The sequence below is a fragment of the Penicillium taxi genome, assembly GCF_028828555.1.
Source record: "Penicillium taxi strain IBT 34144 chromosome Unknown utg000003l_segment0_segment0, whole genome shotgun sequence".
NCBI lineage: Eukaryota > Fungi > Ascomycota > Eurotiomycetes > Eurotiales > Aspergillaceae > Penicillium > Penicillium taxi.
Window position 1 is genome coordinate 3,037,871 of NW_026643205.1, and position 21,573 is coordinate 3,059,443.

At 46.9% G+C, this 21,573-nt stretch overlaps 8 protein-coding genes across 8 annotated transcripts; 3 read left to right on the top strand and 5 right to left on the bottom strand.

Annotated features, from left to right (window-relative positions):
• Positions 1-471: 471 nt before the first annotated feature.
• On the top strand, positions 472-2,075 carry N7495_004565 (uncharacterized protein; the record flags this gene model as incomplete). The annotated part of the gene is made up of 3 exons (XM_057207216.1): positions 472-1,573; positions 1,642-1,899; positions 1,957-2,075. 3 exons carry the CDS (start codon positions 472-474, stop codon positions 2,073-2,075), a joined length of 1,479 nt encoding a protein of 492 aa, XP_057064896.1.
• Positions 2,076-3,238: 1,163 nt separating this feature from the next.
• N7495_004566 (SacI domain and endonuclease/exonuclease/phosphatase family protein) lies at positions 3,239-6,851 on the bottom strand (the record flags this gene model as incomplete). Its single annotated transcript, XM_057207217.1, has 7 exons — positions 3,239-3,654; positions 3,708-4,030; positions 4,080-4,189; positions 4,245-4,544; positions 4,608-6,237; positions 6,295-6,487; positions 6,539-6,851. 7 exons carry the CDS (start codon positions 6,849-6,851, stop codon positions 3,239-3,241), a joined length of 3,285 nt encoding a protein of 1,094 aa, XP_057064897.1.
• Positions 6,852-7,235: 384 nt separating this feature from the next.
• On the top strand, positions 7,236-9,631 carry N7495_004567 (diacylglycerol O-acyltransferase 2A; the record flags this gene model as incomplete). The annotated part of the gene is made up of 6 exons (XM_057207218.1): positions 7,236-7,258; positions 7,313-7,794; positions 8,002-8,156; positions 8,405-8,466; positions 8,532-8,555; positions 8,605-9,631. The coding sequence occupies 6 exons, from the start codon at positions 7,236-7,238 to the stop codon at positions 9,629-9,631; spliced, it is 1,773 nt and encodes a 590-aa protein (XP_057064898.1).
• Positions 9,632-9,981: 350 nt separating this feature from the next.
• N7495_004568 (putative kinesin family protein (KipA)) lies at positions 9,982-12,913 on the bottom strand (the record flags this gene model as incomplete). Its single annotated transcript, XM_057207219.1, has 2 exons — positions 9,982-12,068; positions 12,133-12,913. The coding sequence occupies 2 exons, from the start codon at positions 12,911-12,913 to the stop codon at positions 9,982-9,984; spliced, it is 2,868 nt and encodes a 955-aa protein (XP_057064899.1).
• A 955-nt stretch (positions 12,914-13,868) lies between these two features.
• Positions 13,869-15,122, bottom strand: kin28 (TFIIH complex serine/threonine-protein kinase subunit KIN28; the record flags this gene model as incomplete). Its single annotated transcript, XM_057207220.1, has 2 exons — positions 13,869-14,881; positions 14,945-15,122. 2 exons carry the CDS (start codon positions 15,120-15,122, stop codon positions 13,869-13,871), a joined length of 1,191 nt encoding a protein of 396 aa, XP_057064900.1.
• A 370-nt stretch (positions 15,123-15,492) lies between these two features.
• Positions 15,493-16,224, top strand: N7495_004570 (mitochondrial 37S ribosomal protein mS41; the record flags this gene model as incomplete). Its single annotated transcript, XM_057207221.1, has 1 exon — positions 15,493-16,224. The coding sequence occupies one exon, from the start codon at positions 15,493-15,495 to the stop codon at positions 16,222-16,224; it is 732 nt and encodes a 243-aa protein (XP_057064901.1).
• A 499-nt stretch (positions 16,225-16,723) lies between these two features.
• Positions 16,724-18,481, bottom strand: N7495_004571 (cytochrome P450; the record flags this gene model as incomplete). Its single annotated transcript, XM_057207222.1, has 4 exons — positions 16,724-16,789; positions 16,841-17,893; positions 17,982-18,179; positions 18,236-18,481. 4 exons carry the CDS (start codon positions 18,479-18,481, stop codon positions 16,724-16,726), a joined length of 1,563 nt encoding a protein of 520 aa, XP_057064902.1.
• Positions 18,482-18,884: 403 nt separating this feature from the next.
• On the bottom strand, positions 18,885-21,063 carry N7495_004572 (uncharacterized protein; the record flags this gene model as incomplete). Its single annotated transcript, XM_057207223.1, has 5 exons — positions 18,885-19,480; positions 19,539-19,555; positions 19,620-20,406; positions 20,465-20,960; positions 21,025-21,063. The coding sequence occupies 5 exons, from the start codon at positions 21,061-21,063 to the stop codon at positions 18,885-18,887; spliced, it is 1,935 nt and encodes a 644-aa protein (XP_057064903.1).
• Between the last annotated feature and the right edge of the window lie 510 nt (positions 21,064-21,573).

Genomic DNA, 21,573 nt, shown 5'->3' on the forward strand with positions numbered 1-21,573 from the left:
AAACCCCCCACCAAACGCGGCTCTTTTCCTCACTTTCCCATTCCTCTCTTCTTCCATTTTCTCCCCATATGCAAGAGAATCAGAGGCGGTTTATAACAACCCCTTATTTTTGATTAACTCTTTTGATTTCCCATCTCTATGACGTATGTTTTTGTTTTTCTCGTCCCGTTTTTATCTACATATCTTTATTATTAGCCCCCTTGTTTACTGTTTACTGACCATCCCATCCAAACTAGGGTCAAAATCAGCTTTGGAAACAACGACTCGGATCTATCTGTGTCGGACGAAGAAGACTCGGGTGTACACGTTTCTGATCATGAGTACGGAGATGATGATGAGTGGGCGCATCTGTCATATCCAGATGAAGTGATACCGTCTGATTCAGCCTCTCGCCCAAGGACTTCCCATCACAATCGCTCGATTCACGGTTCTCGTTCGGCCTCACGCCATCACCAACCGTCGCGACGACAAATGATATCTTCTGAGCAAAACTTTCCTCCCCGTGCCCGGCGACATTCACCAGAGTCGCCGGGCAGCGCAGACTCCGAGGAGATTCCTGGTCATTATCCACGTGAACGGACCAGATGGGCGCCTCCCGCACCCCCTGCACCTGGGGGATATCCTCAAAGCACATCTTCTGGCCATTCCTTTACGTATCCTCAGGGTGTTCATCCGTTCCCGCATCAGAATGGCCCTTCCTCCGATCAGCTTGTCCATATTAACGGTCAACCATTTAACGCTGGATACCCCTACGGACCTCAGTATCCTCACGGAGCTCCCATACATCCATACTTTGCGCAAGACCAAGCGCACCCTCGACACCCTCCTCATCAACCGCAATCACGTATGGATCCTCACAATCCCTCACAGCCACAAATGCCACATCCAATGGCTCCTCATGCACCCTCAGCCTACCCTGGCTCTCCCTACCTCCACGAGATGATTCAGTTCCCGTCCAATTACTTTAACAACTTTCGACCTCCTTACCCTATGTATCCAGGAATGGTGCCCCAGTCATATTTTCCAAATTATCCCCAACAAGTGCCATCCCCATCTCAACCCGAGCCCAAGTCACCACCGCCTCCAGCTCCTGCAGAAGAACCAAAGGAGGCCCCTAAAGACACTGCTCACGAGGACGCAATCGCCCGACTCGAGAAGCTTATCATGGATGAACGCACGGAGCGCGAAGATAAGGAAAAGGCTCGGTTGGAGAGTATACAGCGCGAGAAGGATGCGGCAGCAGCTCTGGAGGAGCAGCTTGCACATGACCGTAAGATTACAACAGAAGCTGCTGCCCTGGCTCGAGCAGACGCAGAGGCAAAAGCAGCCGAAGACGCGGCCAAAGCCAAGGAAGAGGCATCTGCTGCAGCTGCAGCTGCTGCATCGGAGGCCGCCGCAGCAGCGACTGCAGCAGCAACGGCGGCAGCGGCAGCGGCGGTAACAGAGGCTGCAGCAGCAGCTTCCGCAGCTACTGAAGCTGCTGCCAGTAAGCCACCAGCGGAGAAGAAGAAGCCCATCAAATTCAAAGATGCTGTTGGGAGAAAATTCAGCTTTCCTTTTGAATTATGTTGTAGTTGGCAGGTAGGAGATCTTTCTATATTAGGCTTTGAACTTGCAGTAACATTTTCTAGGGAATGGAAGACCTCATCAAACAGGCCTTTCTACACATCGACGTGATCGGGCCTCATGTTGCCGAGGGACACTATGATCTGGTGGGGCCAAATGGCGATATCATTCTTCCCCAGGTTTGGGATACCGTTGTGGAGCCAGATTGGTCAATCACCATGCACATGTGGCCTATTCCTGAGAAACCCAAGGATCCTGATCCTCCTCCTCCTCCGCCGGCTGAGGAACCTGCACCAGCTGCTCCTGTGAAGACCGCGGAGCCAAAGAAAGCTGGTAGGCATTATAAACCCTCTTATACCTTTCTCTAATGATACTGACTTCCTCTCTCAGCCACCAAGAAACCTGCACGCAAGCCTGCTGAGCCTCTAGCATTTACTAAGTGGATGATTGGTAGCCGTCCTAGACCAAAACCTGCTCCAAAGAAGGCTGCTGAACCTGCCGCTAAGTGATCGAGGATAAAGCGTGGGACAAGGACTGCCTACCCACTGTGATGGTTACTTAGTCCCTCCGACTTTCTCATATAATATCAAGATGAACTGAAGCAGACTACACGCTGAGGCGTTTCATCTTCGGCAGATATTTGAAATGCTACCTGAAGTCTCAAGCACTCCACGCCGAAGGCTCACGAGGCAGTTGATACAAGAGAGAGGTGATCAAGAAACTATTACCGTTCGCCTCTCCCGAGTCCTTTGTTAGTTGGGATCAGAAACACTACACTATACTACTTACAATACTTTAATGCTTCCATGAGATCCTGGTCGAAATATTTCGAGGAATATATTCCGGGTGCGCTATGAATTTCGAGCTACCTGGCTGCCCTATCTAGTTGGATTCCCATGAATTATTTCTCTTGCGAGAGTCTATTGTTGACTACGGATAATGATTATGATGAATCGGGGATGATTAGCAGCGATTCACGTTTATGGAGATACGAGATTTTTTTTTCTACTTTTTTCTCTGACGTTGTTCTTTCCTTTGGACTGCAATTTTCAATGAATTGATATTAATTATATTTCTCTACAAATTAAATTAATCTCGACTTGATTCAAGATAGAATAGGATTGTCATATCCTCCCGGAAACCTGTAACCAATACGAGCTATGACTATTATTGAGACTAAGACATCTCGTGTTTACCAGGAATATATATGACTTGTTCATCGGTGATTGGTTTGTATTACATGAATGATTCCATGCTTCATGCAAGCTTGGTTGGGTTGAAACCCCGGGTTGGGTTGTATTTGCCTATAAGTAGACACCGTGGACCTAGCTAATTGGCCTAAGCTCGAATGAGCCTCATAACCCGAGTGCCTAGCTACCTAATTTACTACCCAGGTGCTCTTGACACTGAACAAGATGAATTTACAGTGATGCATACTAGCGTTAAAATTCATCAGTTTGCACTTTCGATACAACATTCATGGATCAATGCATTTAAATATTGATATTTAGAGAGAAGAAGAATCAACTATAGCTCTGAATGTAAGCTGATGAAAATAAATAAATCACCTGAACAAGAATATATTAAATATCGTTTATATTTGATAGGCATAGCCCTTAGCCCATGCGAGCTTTGCATGACGCTAATGCCGTCATTGAGTGCCTGATCTTTCTCACTGAGAAAGAAGGGGCTTCCATCCTATTTCCTCGTTGGCATCACCAAGAAGATCAGCACTGACAGGCATTTTACTGCTTTGAGTCGAACTACTTAGTGGCTTCTTGTATTCAATATCATCACAACCGTTAACCGGAGACTGCAGTGAGCGTCGAGAACTCAGCGCGATTGGCTTCCGAGGAACCACTGGCGGTGATTTCTCGATGCGCAGCTTTTGACTTAGAGAGTCAGAGCTGTCCATAGTTTCCCGCCGAGGGGGAGGCAGAGGTTTTTTGTCAGAGATCCGCGTCGTCATCAATTCTGAGCTGGATACCCAATCAGGCTCAGTATCCGGAGAGAAGGGATTGGATTTACGCTGCATATTGGCAACGAACCCCTCTTCGGGCGGTTGCACGGTTGCTTTGACGGGTGCTCCTATATAGTGAATTAGTTGCGGGTTATATCATGTGAACATAAAGAGCAAATACCATTATCGAGCCACCATCGATTTCGATCAGAACTAGCAGGTGGGAGTCCGGGTGCGATGGAGACGTGCGGCATACTATCTTCATCTTCAAGATCCAGAAGATGGACCGAGTCAGAAAGAGTATCGCCTTTCTTCGCCTCGTAGATTTGACGACGTAAATTATCCTTGTGTTCATGGTTAACGACGTCAATGATTCCATCAAATGTCGTCCAGACTGGGCGGTGATCCGATACACGAAGGTTGGCTGTGCGATATTGCGTTTGACGTAAATTTCTCCCTCTCCATAACACGCGATCACACCACGCTGGAATACGACCTTTATCACTGAAGAAAAGTAAGTACTTGTGTCGATTAGAGAAGAAGAGAATCTTACGAAGTATCATAGTTTTCTGTGCCGACATCATATTTATAGGTCGGTGCAAACTGAATGGATCCTTCGGAATAAAACTGGAAAGCTCTTCCAGCAATCATTTGCAAGTTTAGCTGCTCTTGTCAGAGAGAACCCTTGGAATAAATATATGGGACTGGAAAGAGTTACCTGATCGTTTGCATAAAGTTTTTGATAGTCTGATTGTGACACAAGATCTCGCACGATCTGGTTGCCTAATCCAATGCGATAGTTGAAATCACCGAACCAGAAGATACTGTCGTGGTCCGCAATGTAGCGATTTTTTTGGAATCGCAAACCTCCGTTAATGGTCTCATAATCTCTGTTTCGATCTTCGTAATTGGCAAACCCGGCAGCTAGATGTGCCGTAACAAAGCATAGGCTTGTGTTGCAGAGTTCAAAGCGAATAGCACAGCCACCTTTGTTGCCGGCGATACCAGAGAGGCCAGTCTATTCATCAGTTAGTCCAGTTGTTGGAAAAAGGTTGGTTAAGGCTCAACAAGGAAGACTTGCCTTTTTAACAGTGCCTTCAACATTCTTGATATCTTTGAGAGCATCTGATTTCACGAAGATCATTAAGGCAGCGCCCACAAGCTGCCCACTTCTCAATAGCACATATTTACCAGTTCCTTTTTTTTTCGCTTGGTTATTGAGACAGTCATGTACGGCTCTCTCCCAAACCTTTCGGGTTCCAGGATCTGTCGACATAATCTGCTGGGGACTCAAATCAACGATTTCCTGGAACCCAACAGCAAATATCATGGGATCTATATCTGATTCATCCTCTTCTGGAAACAGCCATGGAGTGAGGTCCTGACCAGGTCCTTCGTCGCGACCATTAACGTTGAAGGTACCCACCCAGAGCCGGATATTTTTGGTGGAGGAATATTCAGAAGCACGCCGGCTAAGCTCTTCGGTGATCACTTCATTCATTGGGTCGTACAGATGAACCGGAATCTGATTTGCCAACCGACCTAAAAGGAGATCAATGGTGTTCTGTCGGGCTTTATCAGTGAAGTTGTTGACGTAGAGCCGTGTGGCACTTTTCCGTACGTCCGCAAGGGCTCCAGCAAGCGACATTTTTCCATGCCGCGTGAAAGAAGACTTGAGAGCACCGGTACCGGCATATATTTTTGACAGTGCATCGCCATTGTCAGCCCAGAGCGTCGAGTGTCGCATTTGCATATCAGAGTCAAGTCTTCCGCCTTGTTGGCAAATAAATGACTTCAGTGCCATTGAGCTGATAATAGTTTGAACTAGATTTGTTCGATCCAAACAGTCTAAGCAGTTGGTTCGAAAAACACCCTCTTGCTGCAAAATCACAGAGGAAGTGCTAGATGTATCCTTTTCACCATTGGTGGTATCCTCTGACAGAAAGTGGGCGAATCCATTCAGAGATCCGGCCAGTTTGTGCTTGATTTCGTTGCTCGCTTCATAACCAGCAATACCCCTGGTTTCAGCATGAAAATCGTATTCGGTCAAACGAAGTAGGCTGTTCCGATAAGATTCGGTAGAACCTTCTTTTTTCCGGAGAGAGCTGTGGGCAATATGCTTTCGATATTTGGCCGACAGTGATGCCTCTCCAGGTTTGAGTTCGCTGAGAAGGTTAACCACATGTACGGCTCCATATTCCAATTCAAGAGTCTCAAAATGTTGATTGAAGGCATGCTGCGTCGCCTCGCTTGACCGAGTGATTTCGATCTTCTGCTGCCCCGGAATCAAGCCCGGGGTTTGCTCCCAAAAGATTGGAACAGAGCCTCGAACTTGAACGTATGAAAAGGCAATTCCTGGCGCCACCCACAAGATCAACTCTGTTTCAACAAAATTGGCAACATGGCCATCATCATCTATGCCCCGTGAATTGAATCTGGTACCGGCCCGCCTGGATGATTGCCGGGATATGATGGTGAGTGAAGAAGGGGAATTAGTTCGTACCTGAGGCAGAATAGAAACTGTTGCAGGAACTCTCAATGTGCTGGCATATCCTCGCATGACACATGTCAAAAGCTGGCACGCATCTAGCTTGGCTTTGTCCGAAGGCGATAGGTGGCTCCGGAATAGAAGAAGAGGATTGATCATGTACGAATTCCAGAGCATATCCTCATCTAGAGTATCGATATCGAATGCTGCTGATTTATCTACACTAATGACTAGTCAGCTTAAGATTTACCGGATTGAGAGATTGAGCAAGGCCGCTTACCGGTCCTGTAAACGATCTGTCAGATTAAAATCGAGGCTATAGTAGAAGCTCCCATCACTAAGAAGCTTCTTCAAAGCCAAGAAAGGATGATCAGTCATCACGTCTTTATCCTGACCGACTCGCCCCTCAGCGGCAAATTGAGAGCCAGTCTCATATTCTAGGCCATATTCGTAGTCAGAGCGATTTAGACAGTCTGCAGCTGTTAGAAAATATCGGAGACAGAAGTGTTTGATTCAGTGCTCACAAAAGTCCACTGAATCAATCCTGGATACGGTTTCTCCTGGTTTGACAGTAGCAGCCTGGGAAGAGGCAGTGACCACACAGACGAAGACATCTTGATTGAGTGTGATTAGACCCAAAGTACCATCTCCAGCGCCCAAAGAACGATAATTTTTGAGATTGACAGAGGCAATATCTGAGAACTCCACTTGGCAGCGGGGTTCAGTCCTCGCATTGGCATCTGCCGCGCTGTAGTGGAATATTAACACATAATCAGAAGCCACAAGTGCAATTGTTCGTTGAGGATGATCTTGGCAGAGTACCCGAAGATTGACCATGGTATCATAGAGTGTAAACAATTCTAAACCCCATGTAAGATCTACGAAGCCTCTACTATTTCACGTGCTCAGCAGAATGTAGGGTAGTCCTTTAATCGGTGTCCATGGACATAGAACCACTTTCAGTCTCTTGAAAATAATATATGAGAGTGTTGAAGCTTGAACCGAGTCTCGAGATGACCACAATGTACCCAAGTGGTAGAAGTTGAACAGTAATGATGTGAACCGTACGTAGATTGCCGTTGATATTGATAAACTTGGCTCCGCGGAGGACGAGATCCTTATCAGCTGCTGACTCATCCACTTTATTCCAAAGTTCAACTTTTTTCCCTTTTCTTCTCGCAACGAACAACTTTTATTTTATTCTCAGCTCAACCAGCCATCATGGGCTTAGCGGCACCTAAAAAGTATGTGCATTGAATCTGACCAACAAATATTTACCTATATTTAACAAATTATAGGAAAGTTAAGATCTCACATGATCCCAACAATACGAAATGGTCTCGATCCACCACTGGCTTCGGCCATCGAATCATGAGCTCTCAGGGTTGGAATCCTGGTGAGCGCTTAGGAGCTCTTGATGCTGCACACGCCGATTTCTTGACTGCAGGTAGTTTGTCACATATCAAAGTGACGCTTAAGGATGATACCCTGGGACTGGGCGCTCGTCCAGGGCGGGAGAACGAACAGACTGGGCTCGATGCATTCCAAAGATTACTCGGTCGGCTGAACGGCAAGTCTGAAATGGAGTTACAAAAAGAGGATCAGAAGAAGTCCACTTTTAAGTTAGCCCGATATGCTGCCCTAAGGTTCCCGGAAGTTCGATTCGTTTCTGGTGGTCTATTAGCCCATGAGAAACTGGTCGCTTTACCCACCCCAGAACTAAAACAAGACTCCAAAAAAGCGCCAAAGATGAAGAAGGTTGAACATCAAGATGACGACAGTGATTCAGCCTCCAGTGATTCAGCCTCCAGTGATTCATCTGCCCTGGCTCGCAAATCGTCCAAATCCAAATCCAAATCAGACAAAATGAAATCCAAGTCGAAATCCAAGTCGAAATCCAAGTCGAAGTCCAAGTCCCGATCACGATCCGATGAAGCTGATGGCTCATCTGAATCGAAATCTAAAAAGAAATCTAAAAAGAGAAAAGCGGAGGAAGAGGCCGAGAAAAGCGATACAATTGCCGCACCCAAAATCATGACAACAGTAATTCGAGAGCACCGGCCTGTTGGAAGACAAGTCTTCCGAAGCCGTCATATTGCGCAAAAGAAGAAAGCTCTTTTGGACCCAAAATATCTCAACGAGGTGAGTGCTAACACTAAATCGCTAATCTTCAAACCGCCTCCTGGGCGTGCTAACACGAAAATAGATATTCATGGTCAAGGCATAAACCGATTACATCAATTACATCAAATATCCGGTCTGGCGTTTCTTGGGGGAGCTCAAATATTCAGTTTTAGAAACAATTTCCAAGATATCAAGACTCAAGTTTCTCATTATACACGTTCAATTGAATTCCTAAGTTTGATGTTTATATGCATTACCTAAGCCAGAACAACGTCATCGAAGTTTATCCGAAGGCGGATCTTCGTTTTGTATTCTTCCCCATCGCGCCGTACGTCCAAGCTCTTTAAAGACAATGAATGGGGTTTCTCACGATCTAAAGCCTGCTTCTCCCAGGGCTGAGAATGGGGAGAAGAAACGGTATGTTCCAAATGTATTCACAATTTGGGATAATTATTGATGTACAAAGCATTCATTGGGCACCACTCAATATTGGTATCGAGCGGCGCCTACAGACATTCGTCGTTTTATGTCATACACTCACTATTGCCATATTTCTAACGGGCTTCTTCTTCACCTGTTCTATTCCTCTGTTCTGGCCACTGCTGCTTCCATATTTGGTCTATATATCTCTTTTCTCCACAGCGTCTACTTCTGGTGAACTCAAGGGCAGAAGTCGATTGTTACGATCTCTTCCGATCTGGAAAATCTATGCATCGTATTTTCCTGCTCGGCTTCACCGTGAGGAGCCTTTACCCCCGACCAAAAAATACATCTTTGGCTATCACCCGCACGGAATCATCTCTCATGGAGCCTTTGCCGCATTCGGGACGGAGGCCTTGGGCTTCTCCAAGCTTTTCCCAGGTATCACAAACACCCTTTTGACATTAGATTCAAACTTCCGTATTCCATTCTACCGAGAATATGCGCTCGCCTTGGGACTTGCAAGCGTATCCCGAGAATCCTGCCAGAATATTCTAAGCAAGGGGGGTGAAAATGGCGAAGGCATGGGCCGCGCTATTACCATCGTCATTGGTGGAGCCCGTGAATCTCTAAATGCCCAGCCACATTCCCTGCAGTTGGTACTGAAACGTCGCAAAGGGTTCATCAAGCTTGCAATCCACACGGGTGCCGATCTGGTCCCGGTCCTAGCCTTCGGAGAGAACGATCTTTATGATCAAGTTTCTTCGGATGAACACCCGATCATTTACAAGCTGCAGATGCTAGTAAAGCAAACTATGGGCTTTACAATTCCATTATTTCATGCCCGTGGGGTGTTTAATTACGATGTCGGGCTAATGCCATATCGCCGTCCTTTGAACATCGTGGTGGGACGGCCGATTCCCGCAATGCAGCAGCAGAACCGGGACAAGTTCGATGATGCATATATCGACCAGCTGCATTCGCAATATGTTCAGGAGCTGCAACGACTATGGGACCAATGGAAGGATGTTTACGCCAAGGACAGAAAGGGCGAGCTAGAAATTATAGCCTGAGGTCTACAAGGATGATGGACTGATAGTTACTGGGTCCTTTTGTTTTTACAATTGGCATATCTTTCATCTCAAGGTATGGACTCATACGCCATGTAGCACATATTCAATATTGGAGATAATAAAGAAAATTTCAAACACGGATGGAGAAGAAAAAAAAGAACAGAAGAGGATAAGAGCTTCCCACAATCAAAAATATGGGTAGAAGGACAAAAGCAGACAAAAGTAGGGGTATCGGATCAATGGGAAACATGAACGTATTTAACACACAAGAACTGAAGAATTAAAGAATGGGGAAGCCCATTCGGAACTCAGACTTTTTTCTTTTTTTTTTTTTTTTTCTTTTTTCTTTTTCAGCTCGGGGAATCAGTGATAGAGCCCGCTAAGTGAGCTGGAAGATTCGCACTGGGAGCCAAGGTAGGAATCTCAGCTGATGTGGATGTACGGCGGCTGTCACTGGAGGGTTTCTTGATTTGATCGAATTGGCTCTTTTCCAAATGACCACCGTCAACTCGTTGCTGGATCATCTCATCTAGCATCCTGGATACTTCATCCATATGCTGTCTTCTATCATCGTCCTTTGCATCCGCTTTATGCAGTTGACCCGAGGCAGAGAGACTTCTTGACTTGGCGACTACACCCAGAGGACTGTTGTTTCCGGAGGAGATCGAGTCACGTTTGCTTTTGAGCTCTGGAGACTGTGAATCGTTGGTCACACCTGCCAAGTCACGATGTCGTGCTGCAGATCGAAGGGCAGCCAGCATTCGGTCCTTGTCATCAAGCTGAATTCGGAGCTCATTGATCTCCATATCTTTCTCGCGAACCAAGGCCATCGTATCTGGATGTTCAACAATGGTTGAAGTGGTAGACTTCACCCCCGCAGACATACGGGAATGGCTCGAGCGTCGAGCCTGTAGTAGCCGACGTTCCAAGGTGGAAATGTATCGGTTTTTGTCACTCAAGTCGGCCTGCAAAGCATTGACCTGTCGCTGTAGGCTGGCCTTTCCGTCGCCGAACTCGCCCATATCATCTTCATCTTCATTGATATACGACGCGGGAGAAAAAGGCATCGCCGGAGAGGTGTCCGTGCTATTGATAGACATGAAAGATATGGGCCGGATAGATGAATAGCCCATAGCCAAAGTGGACTGACTGGCAGATGAACGTAGCGAGCGCCTACCAGAGTCCATGGATGACATTCTTGAGAGACGACCATAACCCCCGTGGTTATTCACTCCGGTGGACTTGGAACTTAATATCAAACGATTGAGGTGCTCGATTCTTTCCTTCAATGCCGTTCGAGCCAGTTGCATTTCCAACATCTGCTCTTCATGCCGCGCCTGTGCCTCCTTTTCATACTGATGTTCATCCCACTTGAGCTCTTTTTCTGCTTGGGCCTGGGCTTGGGAATCAAGCTGACCACGAAGGGTCTGAATCTCCAAGCGATAGCGCTCCAATAAAACACGGCTTCCGGCATCCCCGCCGCCGCCACCGTATGCCTCCTCGGCCTTTTTGGCGTGGCTTACGATGCTGTTTTTAGCGCGAGCCGCAAACTTCAAAGTATTGATGGTTTCTCCGGAGCTGGCATTCACACCCGACGTCAATTGAATGGTACAGAGAATGCTCACGAGGGAACCTCCAGACAAAGCCGGCTGGAGCAAGCGAGTCAACTTGCTATCACGGTAAGGCAAGTGTCTGCCTTCTTTATCGACAGGGTTGCCTTGTTTGTCCTTGGACTCCGAGAGCTTCGAGATGATATTGCCTAGTGTGAGTAGACTTTTGTTGATATGGGCACCCTCGGTTCGTCGTTCTTTGTCATCAGCTGCTCTCTCGGATCCAGCCAGATCGATCAAGCTTAGTGTTGAAACTCGTACACCACCAGGAGCCATTCCCGAGCGCTTGTCTTGTGAGCTTCCAGCGGGCACTCGGGCCCGACTTTCCACAACAATTTGCACGACGGCATGACTTCGAGAACTGCGAGAGTTGAACTGCGTACTGCTGGTGCGCCGTGCGTGATCTCCTCGGGCGATCACTCTCAGTAATTGCGTAGGGCTCTGCACGATTTCCTCCTTCAACGGTGTCGCGTAGACACCCCGTTTGCTGTCCTCTCGTAATTTGATTTCTTCCTGTGGCCCCGGAGCTCCATTGGTGGGAGCTGATAGGAGATCATTGATCTTTTCATTGTAAATTTCCAAGTAGCTAACTCGAAGCAGGAATTCGCGATGTGGAGTTTCTCGAATGAAAGAAAAGATATCTGTGATTGCCAGAGGGATCACACCGGGAGAAGATGCAGTTCCCTGCATGGAAAAAGTCTTTCCGGTCCCTGTCATACCATATGCAAAGACTGTTCCATGGTAACCTTCCATCACCCGCCGAACCAGTCGTTTCGCAGCTGAATCGTAGACCTTGGCATTGTTTTCATGAGCGGTAAAAACATTGTCTGTCAAAATTCGTGAGCTGGGGTTAATTCGTTACAAGACGGAGGAGGGGAAGTCTTGATATACCATAATAGTAATCGCCGCCATCTTTTCCCCGGTGAGCAATGAGGCTTTGGCGCCCATCTACGGCCCACTCGCCATGATTTCTCGGAGAGTCGCTGGGATTCATATCCGGCCGTACCCGCACACTGACGATCACATTACCCTTGGCTTCTTTTGGTTTACCAGAGGATTTACCGGTACCTGTGGCATCTTCCCCCTCTTCAAAAGTTGTGGCGCTTGTCGAGCAGGAGGATCCCTGGGCAGAAGAGCTTCTGCTGTGCGATGGAGAACCCTCTGGATCTCGAACATCTTCCGGCAAGATTGACTTTCCATCTCCACTTCCGTTCAGTAGCGATGGTGTTTTCGAGCTCCGATAGCTACTCGTGGTTCCAGTGCTAAGCCTTGAGCCTCTTCTCGGTTTCACACTCGTTGGGTTCGACACGGACATGCCAGAGACAGAAGATGGAGTCGAAGAGCGCTTGGAGGCCTTTGGAGGTTGTGGAAATGAGGCAATGCTAATTCTCCGTCGCAGGTTTTTATCGGGACTACTAGGTGTGAGCCCACTTGATACGGATCGAACCGATGTCAAATTTGACGTGGGGTTGGTGTTAGCCAAAGAAGATCGAGTCGAAGCAGGCCTGGGGCTTGACGGTGTACGTAATTTCGATGCCCGAAATGGAGACGCTGCCCGAGGACCATCTGGACCCGCGACGCTCTTTCGGGACTTTGGGATAGGAAGGGGAGGCAAAGATCCGGTCGGAGGGTTTGTCGCTGGTCGCGGTGTGGGGAGCGCAGATGAGTCCATCGTGAACAGAAAGCAGATTCTGTTCTGCCCCCGCTAGCTAATAGTATCAGTGACAGATGAACAAATCATGTAAGAAAAGTTGTTGATTATTAGGAATTGGGAATCGAATGTTGACTGTGCTGTGGGGCGGGCACTGTTTCGGTCTGCGACAATCTCAATATAGACGACTCGGGAAAAGTAGTGTCAAAGCTTTTGTTTGCAGATGGTAGCAGATAGTTTGAGATGGTGACCAACGCCACTGGCGTCTCAGATAGTTTAAAGGTTGAAGAGTAGTAGAGGGAAGAAGTGGAGGAGAGATTGAAGATTAGAAGGTAGAAAAGGTATCATGTAAAGGATAAATCATTCCCCACAAATGAAAGACCGTAATTTACGTAGTTTATATCTTATTCTTATTCTTATGTTTATGCTTATCCTTATCCTTCTTATATAATTCTTATTGTAATTCTACTTTGCCAGTTCCTCCCTTTCCTCCTCTCACTCCTACCCAAGGGTGTTTATATTAAGGAGTTCTATATTCTTATACAACAGATAATAGGTAATTGCGCACGGAGGAAAAAAGGGGGATGACAGGGAAAAGGGCGAACTAGACCAGGACTTCAAACAGTCTAAGTACAGTCTAACCGTAACAGTCAAGGCTTTTTTTCCTTCACTCAAAAGGCCTTGAAGCTTGGACCAATAAAGATAGGAATAGTGGGGGTAAAATTATACTAGGACGTAGGGAAAAGGGGGGGGGAAAGTACTACTACTACTTAGTATGCAGCATGTAGTACTACGATACGGATAATGAAGGAGATATACTCCTTTCCCTTCTTATATCAAGGTATACTACAGAGTGTACTTCGTAGATCAAGGTATTATAATCTAAACCACCCCCTGTACCTGCGTCATTGTCTTATACTGACATCCCTAGGATTACTTTGTACCATCTAAAATTCTTCTCTCTTTTCTATTAACATTATCGAATGCCTCCAAAATCTAACTGTCGAGCTGCATTCTTGAAGAGTCCGTCAGCTTCACCTGCCCGTCGACTCAAGTCATCACCCATCTTCTTTTCTCCAGATTTACGTGGAAGATCTTCATTCTTGGTTGGGCGTGGCTCGATTGACCACCACTGGTGTTGCAGAGATTGTAGGGCTGTGATACGCTTGCGTGGGTCCAGTGAGCACATTGACATCAGTAGATCGGCACCCACCGGTCCAGCGGTAGGAAACTGCCGAGTGAAGAACTCACGCCCCTGCAAAGGAACCATATGACTAGGATCTGTAGGGATGTAATTTGGCAAAAGGGAGACCCCAGGCCAATTATCCTCTGTCGGGGTACCAAAGGCCTCGCAGATCTTCGTAATTTGGTCCATGTCAGTGTTGCCGGCCACGAATGGGACTCGCAGAAGTAACTCAGCAAATACCATCCCCATAGACCACACATCGACTGCACCAGAGTACTGACGAGCCCCATAGAGCAATTCTGGTGGCCGATACCAGCGTGTAATGACCTGGTGGGTCATATTAAGATAAGGATCAGCGAATGATCGGGCTAGACCAAAATCAGCCAGTTTGACTTCACCGTCGGAGGCAATCAACAAGTTATTGGGTTTGATATCCCGGTGTAGTACGAAGTTCTCGTGACAAAACCATACTCCTCGTGCAAGCATGCCCATCCACGCCTTAATATCGGCCGCCCCGTAATGTATATCGCCGTCTTTGATAAGCATCTCCAGATCTCCTCGGGGGAGGAATTCCAAAACGAGGCTGAGATTTTGGTCTTTAGACGAAAAAACGTCATGAAGAGCGATCACATTAGGGTGAGATAGTTCTTGGAGATATTTGACCTCGCGAATTGCGTCCATGGTGAGTCCGTCTTTGTATTCGGCATTGACCTTGATCTTTTTGATCGCCACACATGATGATGGGTCGTCGCGGAGGTGTCCGAGGTAAACAACGGCATATGTACCTTCACCTAGCTTCTTATCTTTTATCTTGTTGGATTCCAGAGCTTATTATGATATGATTTGCATGGAGGTGGAGGACATACCCTTGACATATTTCTGTCTGATATCGTCATTGAGCTGTTCAGTAAGTTCTCGGTCTGGAGCGGCAGCCTTTGCCGTCACAGTTCCAGTTGAACTTTGGACAGCTGCCTTCAATCGGAGAGCACTTGGTGATGATACAGTGACGGATGGTGATCGGGAGGCAAATGGCGAGAGTGCCATGGAGGCGGTGATCTATTAATAGCTTGTAGTTTTGTGCAAAAAGGGATTGAGTGCTGTTAGGTAAATATTTTGGAAAGAAATCAAGGCGCAGCGACGAAGCTGGAAGTAATGATCTTAAATGGCTAATTTCGTAGCTATAATAATGCCGCGGACTATCGTTGATCCCGTGACCTGGCCGAAAAATCTCAGGACAAACAGCGGCCGCGGTCGACGAGAAAGGTCCCACCGCAGCTCAAACTGCTAAAATCTCCAATTCTTTTCTTTTTCTGACTTCAGGTTCCTGGTTTTCAATCCTTGAATCAACCTCAATTTATCTCATTCTCAGCTGATAGTGCTTGCGGGATTAAGCACGCAGGATAATACCGGGATCATGGCGCTGCACAACTCGCAACTCCGCAGTCTCCCTTCGCGACTCTTCGGAATCTCCCGACAACAAGTTCGCACAGTTACTAAAAAGGCCAATCCTGTACCCCTTCCCACTCCATTCGTTCCCGATGCCCAAACCTTCCTCACGTTGATCGGCCGTGGAATGTCGAAGCACGCCAGCAAGTTCGAGACATGGGACACCCTTTTCAGCTCGGATTCCTCAAAACTCCGCGAAATGGGCATTGAGCCAGCCCGCGCACGACGTTATCTTATACAAAAGCGCCAAAAATTTATTGCCGGAATCCATGGCCCAGGAGGAGACCTCGACCACGTAGTGGATGGTGCCGGCGAATTGCGAGTGGTGGAAGTGCCGCAAGAATACAAGAAACCTACAGCAGCTGAAGGCGAATTGGCCACAGGTCAAAACTCTGCAATTGTATCGTCTGCATCATTGACCCCCGGAATGGTCAAGGTCCTGGTCAATATGCCTCTGGGTATCAAATACCACCACGATCCATCCAAACCACTCAAGTACTTCAACTCTATGAAAATTCGCTTAGGCAAGGTCCAAGGGCCATTCTTGAATCCAGTCAAGGGAAGCCATGGTACTGCTGCGAGGATCAGTGTTCAGGAGGGCATGTGGGAGGACAAGCGGGGACACAAGGTTGACGGAGGTGAACGACGACAGACCGAGGTGCGGGCCAAAAAGTGGCTTGAGGAACGCAGAAACGCATAAACGAATAAAGAGAAGAGGTTTAGGCTACGTTTCTTGCATATTCAAGCCTATCTGACTTGTATTTCTACTGCGTTTATCTGCATCATACTGTATACTACTATATTCTACCGCATCTGGATTTTGCTCCTTTCACATCCACTTGAATAAGGCTTCGTAAGTATTCCAGTCTTCTATTCCAATAATCTAATGGTCTGAAAAACAATGATAGATGGGTGTGCGAAACCAAGTTCTGTAGAATCGTCATCAATTAAGTAAGTCTAAATGTATCAACACGAACGGTAGGCATAACCCAGACTGGTGTGCGAACGTCAAAAACGTATATATGCCAAGTAGAAAAGTGTTCAAGATGTCAAGGCGAGACCGAAGGCAGAGTACTGAATGGCATCATGTCTGCAATAATCATATCAAGGAACGTCATTAAATGTAAGTGAGTTTGGATATTCAGTCTGTTTTAAAGACAGTTTTCGTGGCTGAGGAAGTTACTGGACAGTAGCTTTTTCTATTCCTTGATTCCACGCTTCTCAAACTTGACAAAAGATTTGCCTAGAGGCTTGGAGAACAATGACTGAAACCGTATTAGTATGCATTTTCGGTTCAAAATGAAAAAGTGACTTACTGAATAATCTGTGTCAGGAATGTCCTTAAGACCGGAGAACTTGAAATGGCGCACTAAGGCGGCCAGAATTGTGCCTAGTTGTACGTAGGCAAACTGTTCGCCGATACAGCGGTGGCGGCCAGCACCAAAGGGAAGATAGGGGCTATTTGTACCCTTGGTGACCATACCGTAACCGTAATCGATCTGTTCTTCGTTCTCCTCTTCCTTGGGACTGGATTCATCATCCCAGCGGTGGGGATTCCACTGCAGGGGCTCCGGGAAGAACTCGTCTAGCCTGGCAGAGACACCGGGAGAAGATAGAACGTTGAAACCGGTGGGGATGACATATGGAGTTCCCTCCACGGGCATCGGGTTCTTGACAGCGCGAATGATAGAGTGGATCGGGGCGTGGATGCGCAGGGTCTCTTTGATCACCTTGGAGTGCAGATCCAATTTCTGCATGCTCTCGTAAGTTAAATCAGGCAAGTCATCACCCAGCACACTAAGCTGCTCCTGGTACAGTTCCTCCATTAGTTCAGGACAAGTAGCTAGGCGCAGAACAATCCAGGCCATAGTTGAGGAAGAGGAGTGTTGACCAGCCATCAACAGCGCGATCATCATGTGGGCAATTTCCTCGTCGGGTAGAGGGGTGCCGTTCTTGTAGACAGAGGACATCAGGTTCCAGACCATATCATCTGAATCCTTCTTGCCACCGGCCTCACGACGCTTCTGAATAATATCCATATAGGTTGCGGTCATCTTCTTCTGCGCAGCATCACGTTTACGGTTGTGAGGCAGCGGGGCCCAGGGCAGCATGAAATTTATCGGAGCAAAACCCATATCAAGGTCGTGGTACATGTCGGCGAAAGTGGAGTCAAATCGATCGCGAACCTCCTTGCCTTGGAGCGAGCGTGATGCGGTGTAGATGGTAATCTCGGAGATAATCTTGGAAACATCAAAGCTACCCTTGGAATCCTGGAAGGAAGGTGACTTCTTGACAAAATCCTCAACCTCATTGGTAATGAGGCGAACATAAGACCGAAGCGCGTCGGAGGTGAGGCCAAATTTCACAAACTAAACATGTTTGGTTAGCCCCTGAAAAACTTCGAGTGTCTCCAATGTTTTGCCTCCAAAGAATATCCTCGCAATTTTTTTTCATTACCTTCTTCTGCTCCATAAGCTTGGAGTTAGGGCAGTCATACACGACATTGCGACCAAAAACGGGGGTTGTCAATGGCGAGTAAACCTCCTCGGCGCAAACATCGCGCAGCTTGCCATTCAGGATGAAGTCGTTACCCTTGGTGCCCAGGTAGACAGTCGTCTTCTTGCCGAGGAGAACGAATGTGAAAATATCGCCATACTGCCAGCATAGTCGTTAAAAACACGCAGAATAAATTTACCCAACGGCTGACGTACCTTTGCGCGGTTGGAGAGAAAGAAGCTGTAGGGCTCAATGCCGTAGCTAATAGTACTTCCGACAAAGGGGAACCAGTGGAAGACAACGGGGGGTTCATGAGGATTCTTGAATAGTAGCTGTCGTAGAACGTTGATCACGACAGACAGCACGATAAAGGACAAGGCACCAGCTCCAAGCAATGTGTAAATGGACAGAGTTGAGCAATGCTCACAAAACTGGGTTAGGAAACTTGAAAAGAGACCCATGATGAGTAGAGATTGGTCAAAAGGCACCCTTCAAATGAAAAAAAAGAAGACGAAGGATGTGAGGAAGTAAGCCTTGTGGAAGGGGGGAGAGGCTTTTCGAGGGTAAAATACTTACTTAATGTCCCTATCATTTAGGACCCGCCCCCTTTAGTCTCCAATAGAGTGAATGCTTTGAACGTTTACTTATTTCTTAAGATGTAGCATATACACAGTATGATATAAATCAAAATTTATTAATTATTTACTCTTTCGGTCTTATATAAAGGAATCAAGGATAAAAATCAGGAGAAAATGGTATTTTTGAAGCTAACAGGATAAAAATATAGAAAAGGTATTCCCTTCTCCTCGTCTAACGGTACAAGTCAAGCCCATATACATGGACAAAAAACAAAAAGGCATATTTTCAATTGTCGTACAAAGGTGCATCACCCCCTTCTCCAAGATTGATGAAGTCCTTGGGGGCACTATCTCCACCAGGAGATGGCTCGCGGGCCTTTGCTGGCTGATTGTGAATAGTCTTGGAAAGAGCATTCACGGGCTTTTTGTTTTCCTCTTCCTCGCACGCAGTGGAGCTGACTTCGTTGATACTGCTGAGCAAAGTCCGTTCTCGCTCCATCTTGCGCTTAGAAAAGTCCAAATTGCTCAGGGCACCAGTCAGTCCATCCGTGCTGTCGGTAAGCTTGGGATATTTCTCCGTAACCCATGGGTGTTCAAGACACTGTTCTACTGTGTATCGTTTAACTGGATCCACACAGAGCATGCGGTCAATAAGGTCCAGAGCCCAGTCTTGAACAGAATCCCAATAAGGCGATGGATAGTCGAATTTTCCCAGCTTGATCTGTTGAGCGAGCCTGTATTGATACTCTCGAGTGCATAGTTCATCGGAGAATGGTGGAAACCCACAAAGGCAGACATAAAGCACAACCCCGAGTGACCATATATCAACAGCTTTGGTATACTGGCGCTTGGACGATTCCTCCAGTATCTCAGGAGCAACATCTGTTCAATGAATTAGTCTCCAATACTTATCGTCCGATATCAAAGCTGATCAACTTACAACTTGGTGTGCCACAACTGTACATCCGAGTCGATATCAGTACATAATCATAAACCTATAGTGGGTGCGGAAATCACTTACAGGGTTGTTGTGAACGAGTCCTCTCCAATGATCTTTGCAAGACCAAAGTCACCGAGTTTGACCTTCAAACTGTCGTCGGCCAAAAGGATGTTTTCTGGCTTGATATCTCGATGCACAATTCCTCGATCATGCTGAATAAAATTGTCAGCTACTTCCGCATCATCTCTGAGAATTTGAGGTGAGTTTACCAAATATTTGAGTCCCTCAAAGAGTTGCTGGAACACATGTCGAGTTTCCCTTTCTGTCAACTTTTGATTTGCCACGATGTAATTGAACAGTTCACCCTGGGGAGCTAGCTCGAGGACGAGATAGGCCCCGTCATTTTCATCGAACACTTCCTTCAAGCAAAGCAGATTCACATGCTCGACTCCCTTGAGGATTGCGATTTCTTTCTGCAAGGTGTCCGTTTGGGAAAGAGATCTTTGAGACTCCCCAGGGCGCTTTTCAAAGACCTTTGCGGCAAACTTCTTCCCTGTGGCCCGTTCCATACAGAGGTAAACTGTAGCAAAGTGACCTTTACCAAGCTGCCGATTGATTTGATATTGTTGGTGGAAGCGATTAGTGTCTCGAGTACGAGGGTATCGAAATACGAAGCGGGCCTCATTCAGAATGGATACTTCATCACCGTCTTCTAGTTCGCGGTGCTTGTTTCGGCCCACGAGCGCATCATTCACAAAGGTTCCGTTGCTGGAAAGATCTTCTAAAATGGCGACCACATCGCCTCTCCTTTTTTCGTCAAAAAGAAGAAAATGGCGATTGGAGATTGTGGGACTTTCAATAATCAAATCTGTAACAAATCGTCAGTAGCTATGTACAGCGCTAGTATGGAAGAGGTTCATACTGACCACATTCCGGATGGCGTCCAATGAGATAGCCACCAGGTGCCCGACCCTGGGGCCTTTTGCCCGACCTTTGTTTGCTTGGATCATCATTTGCACAGGCTTCTCGCTTCTTCAACACAAAGGGACTGTCGACTTTGTCATCCAAAGGAATGAGGTATCCCCAAACTCCTTCGGCATTTTCATTTTCAACCTCATCTGCAAATGCCCGTGGTGGGTAGACAAACTGCGACAGTGCCTGTGTCGCATCCGCTGGTGGTGAAGAGGCCTCTGGTGATAACTCGCGAAGAGGTGAAGACTGTTCGCGAAGTCGAGCTTGACTCGGGCTGTCTGGGGGAGTCACTGTAACTTCATTGCGAATGTCCGTAGCGACAGAGTGACCATGTGTAAGCGGGGTGGGTAGATACTGGTGGTCGACTGGCGTCTCAGTTTGAACCTGGCTTGAGATTCTTTGAGAGCGGCGAGGTTTCTTCTGATCTTGCGAGTCGGCATCGACATTGACCTATCATACAGACGAGCGTGTCAATAAGCGAGCTATAAATTCGTCTGGTAAGAATCGCACTCACAAGTCCCCGCTTCAGTGAGCTTTTCTCACGAGGCGCCATCGTGTACACCACACAGACCTTCTAGCAAGCTTTAACCAATGGAATCGCCGCGGTCCGGGTAAACTAGAGCAGATAGCAGAAACTGGTGGGTACAAAAGTAGTATTTTCAGATCAGACGAATACAATATCGAGAAAAGTATGGAAATTGTTGCGACTAATAGAGTAGTTGATGAAGGAGAGTTGAGGCTTAAGTTGCGAGGTGCTCTAAGCACGCGCCTTCCGCCCAAGAAAATAGAGATATCTAACTATGCTTATATCCTCATAAACCAATGATTTATTTGAAGAGTAGTCATTGATTATATATAATTTGAGTATCAGAGATAAACTATAATTACATAGTACATATTACCTAGATAATTTGTAAACATTTATCATTCCTCATTCCAGCGCGATGTGTTTGGTCAAGGCGTTCGCGTTCCCGACATTTCGTCACTCTTCTTCCCCTTTCTCCCTTTAAGCTTCCCCGGTTCCTCATCTGGTGGCTCCCACTCTTTATTTTGTTGATAGATT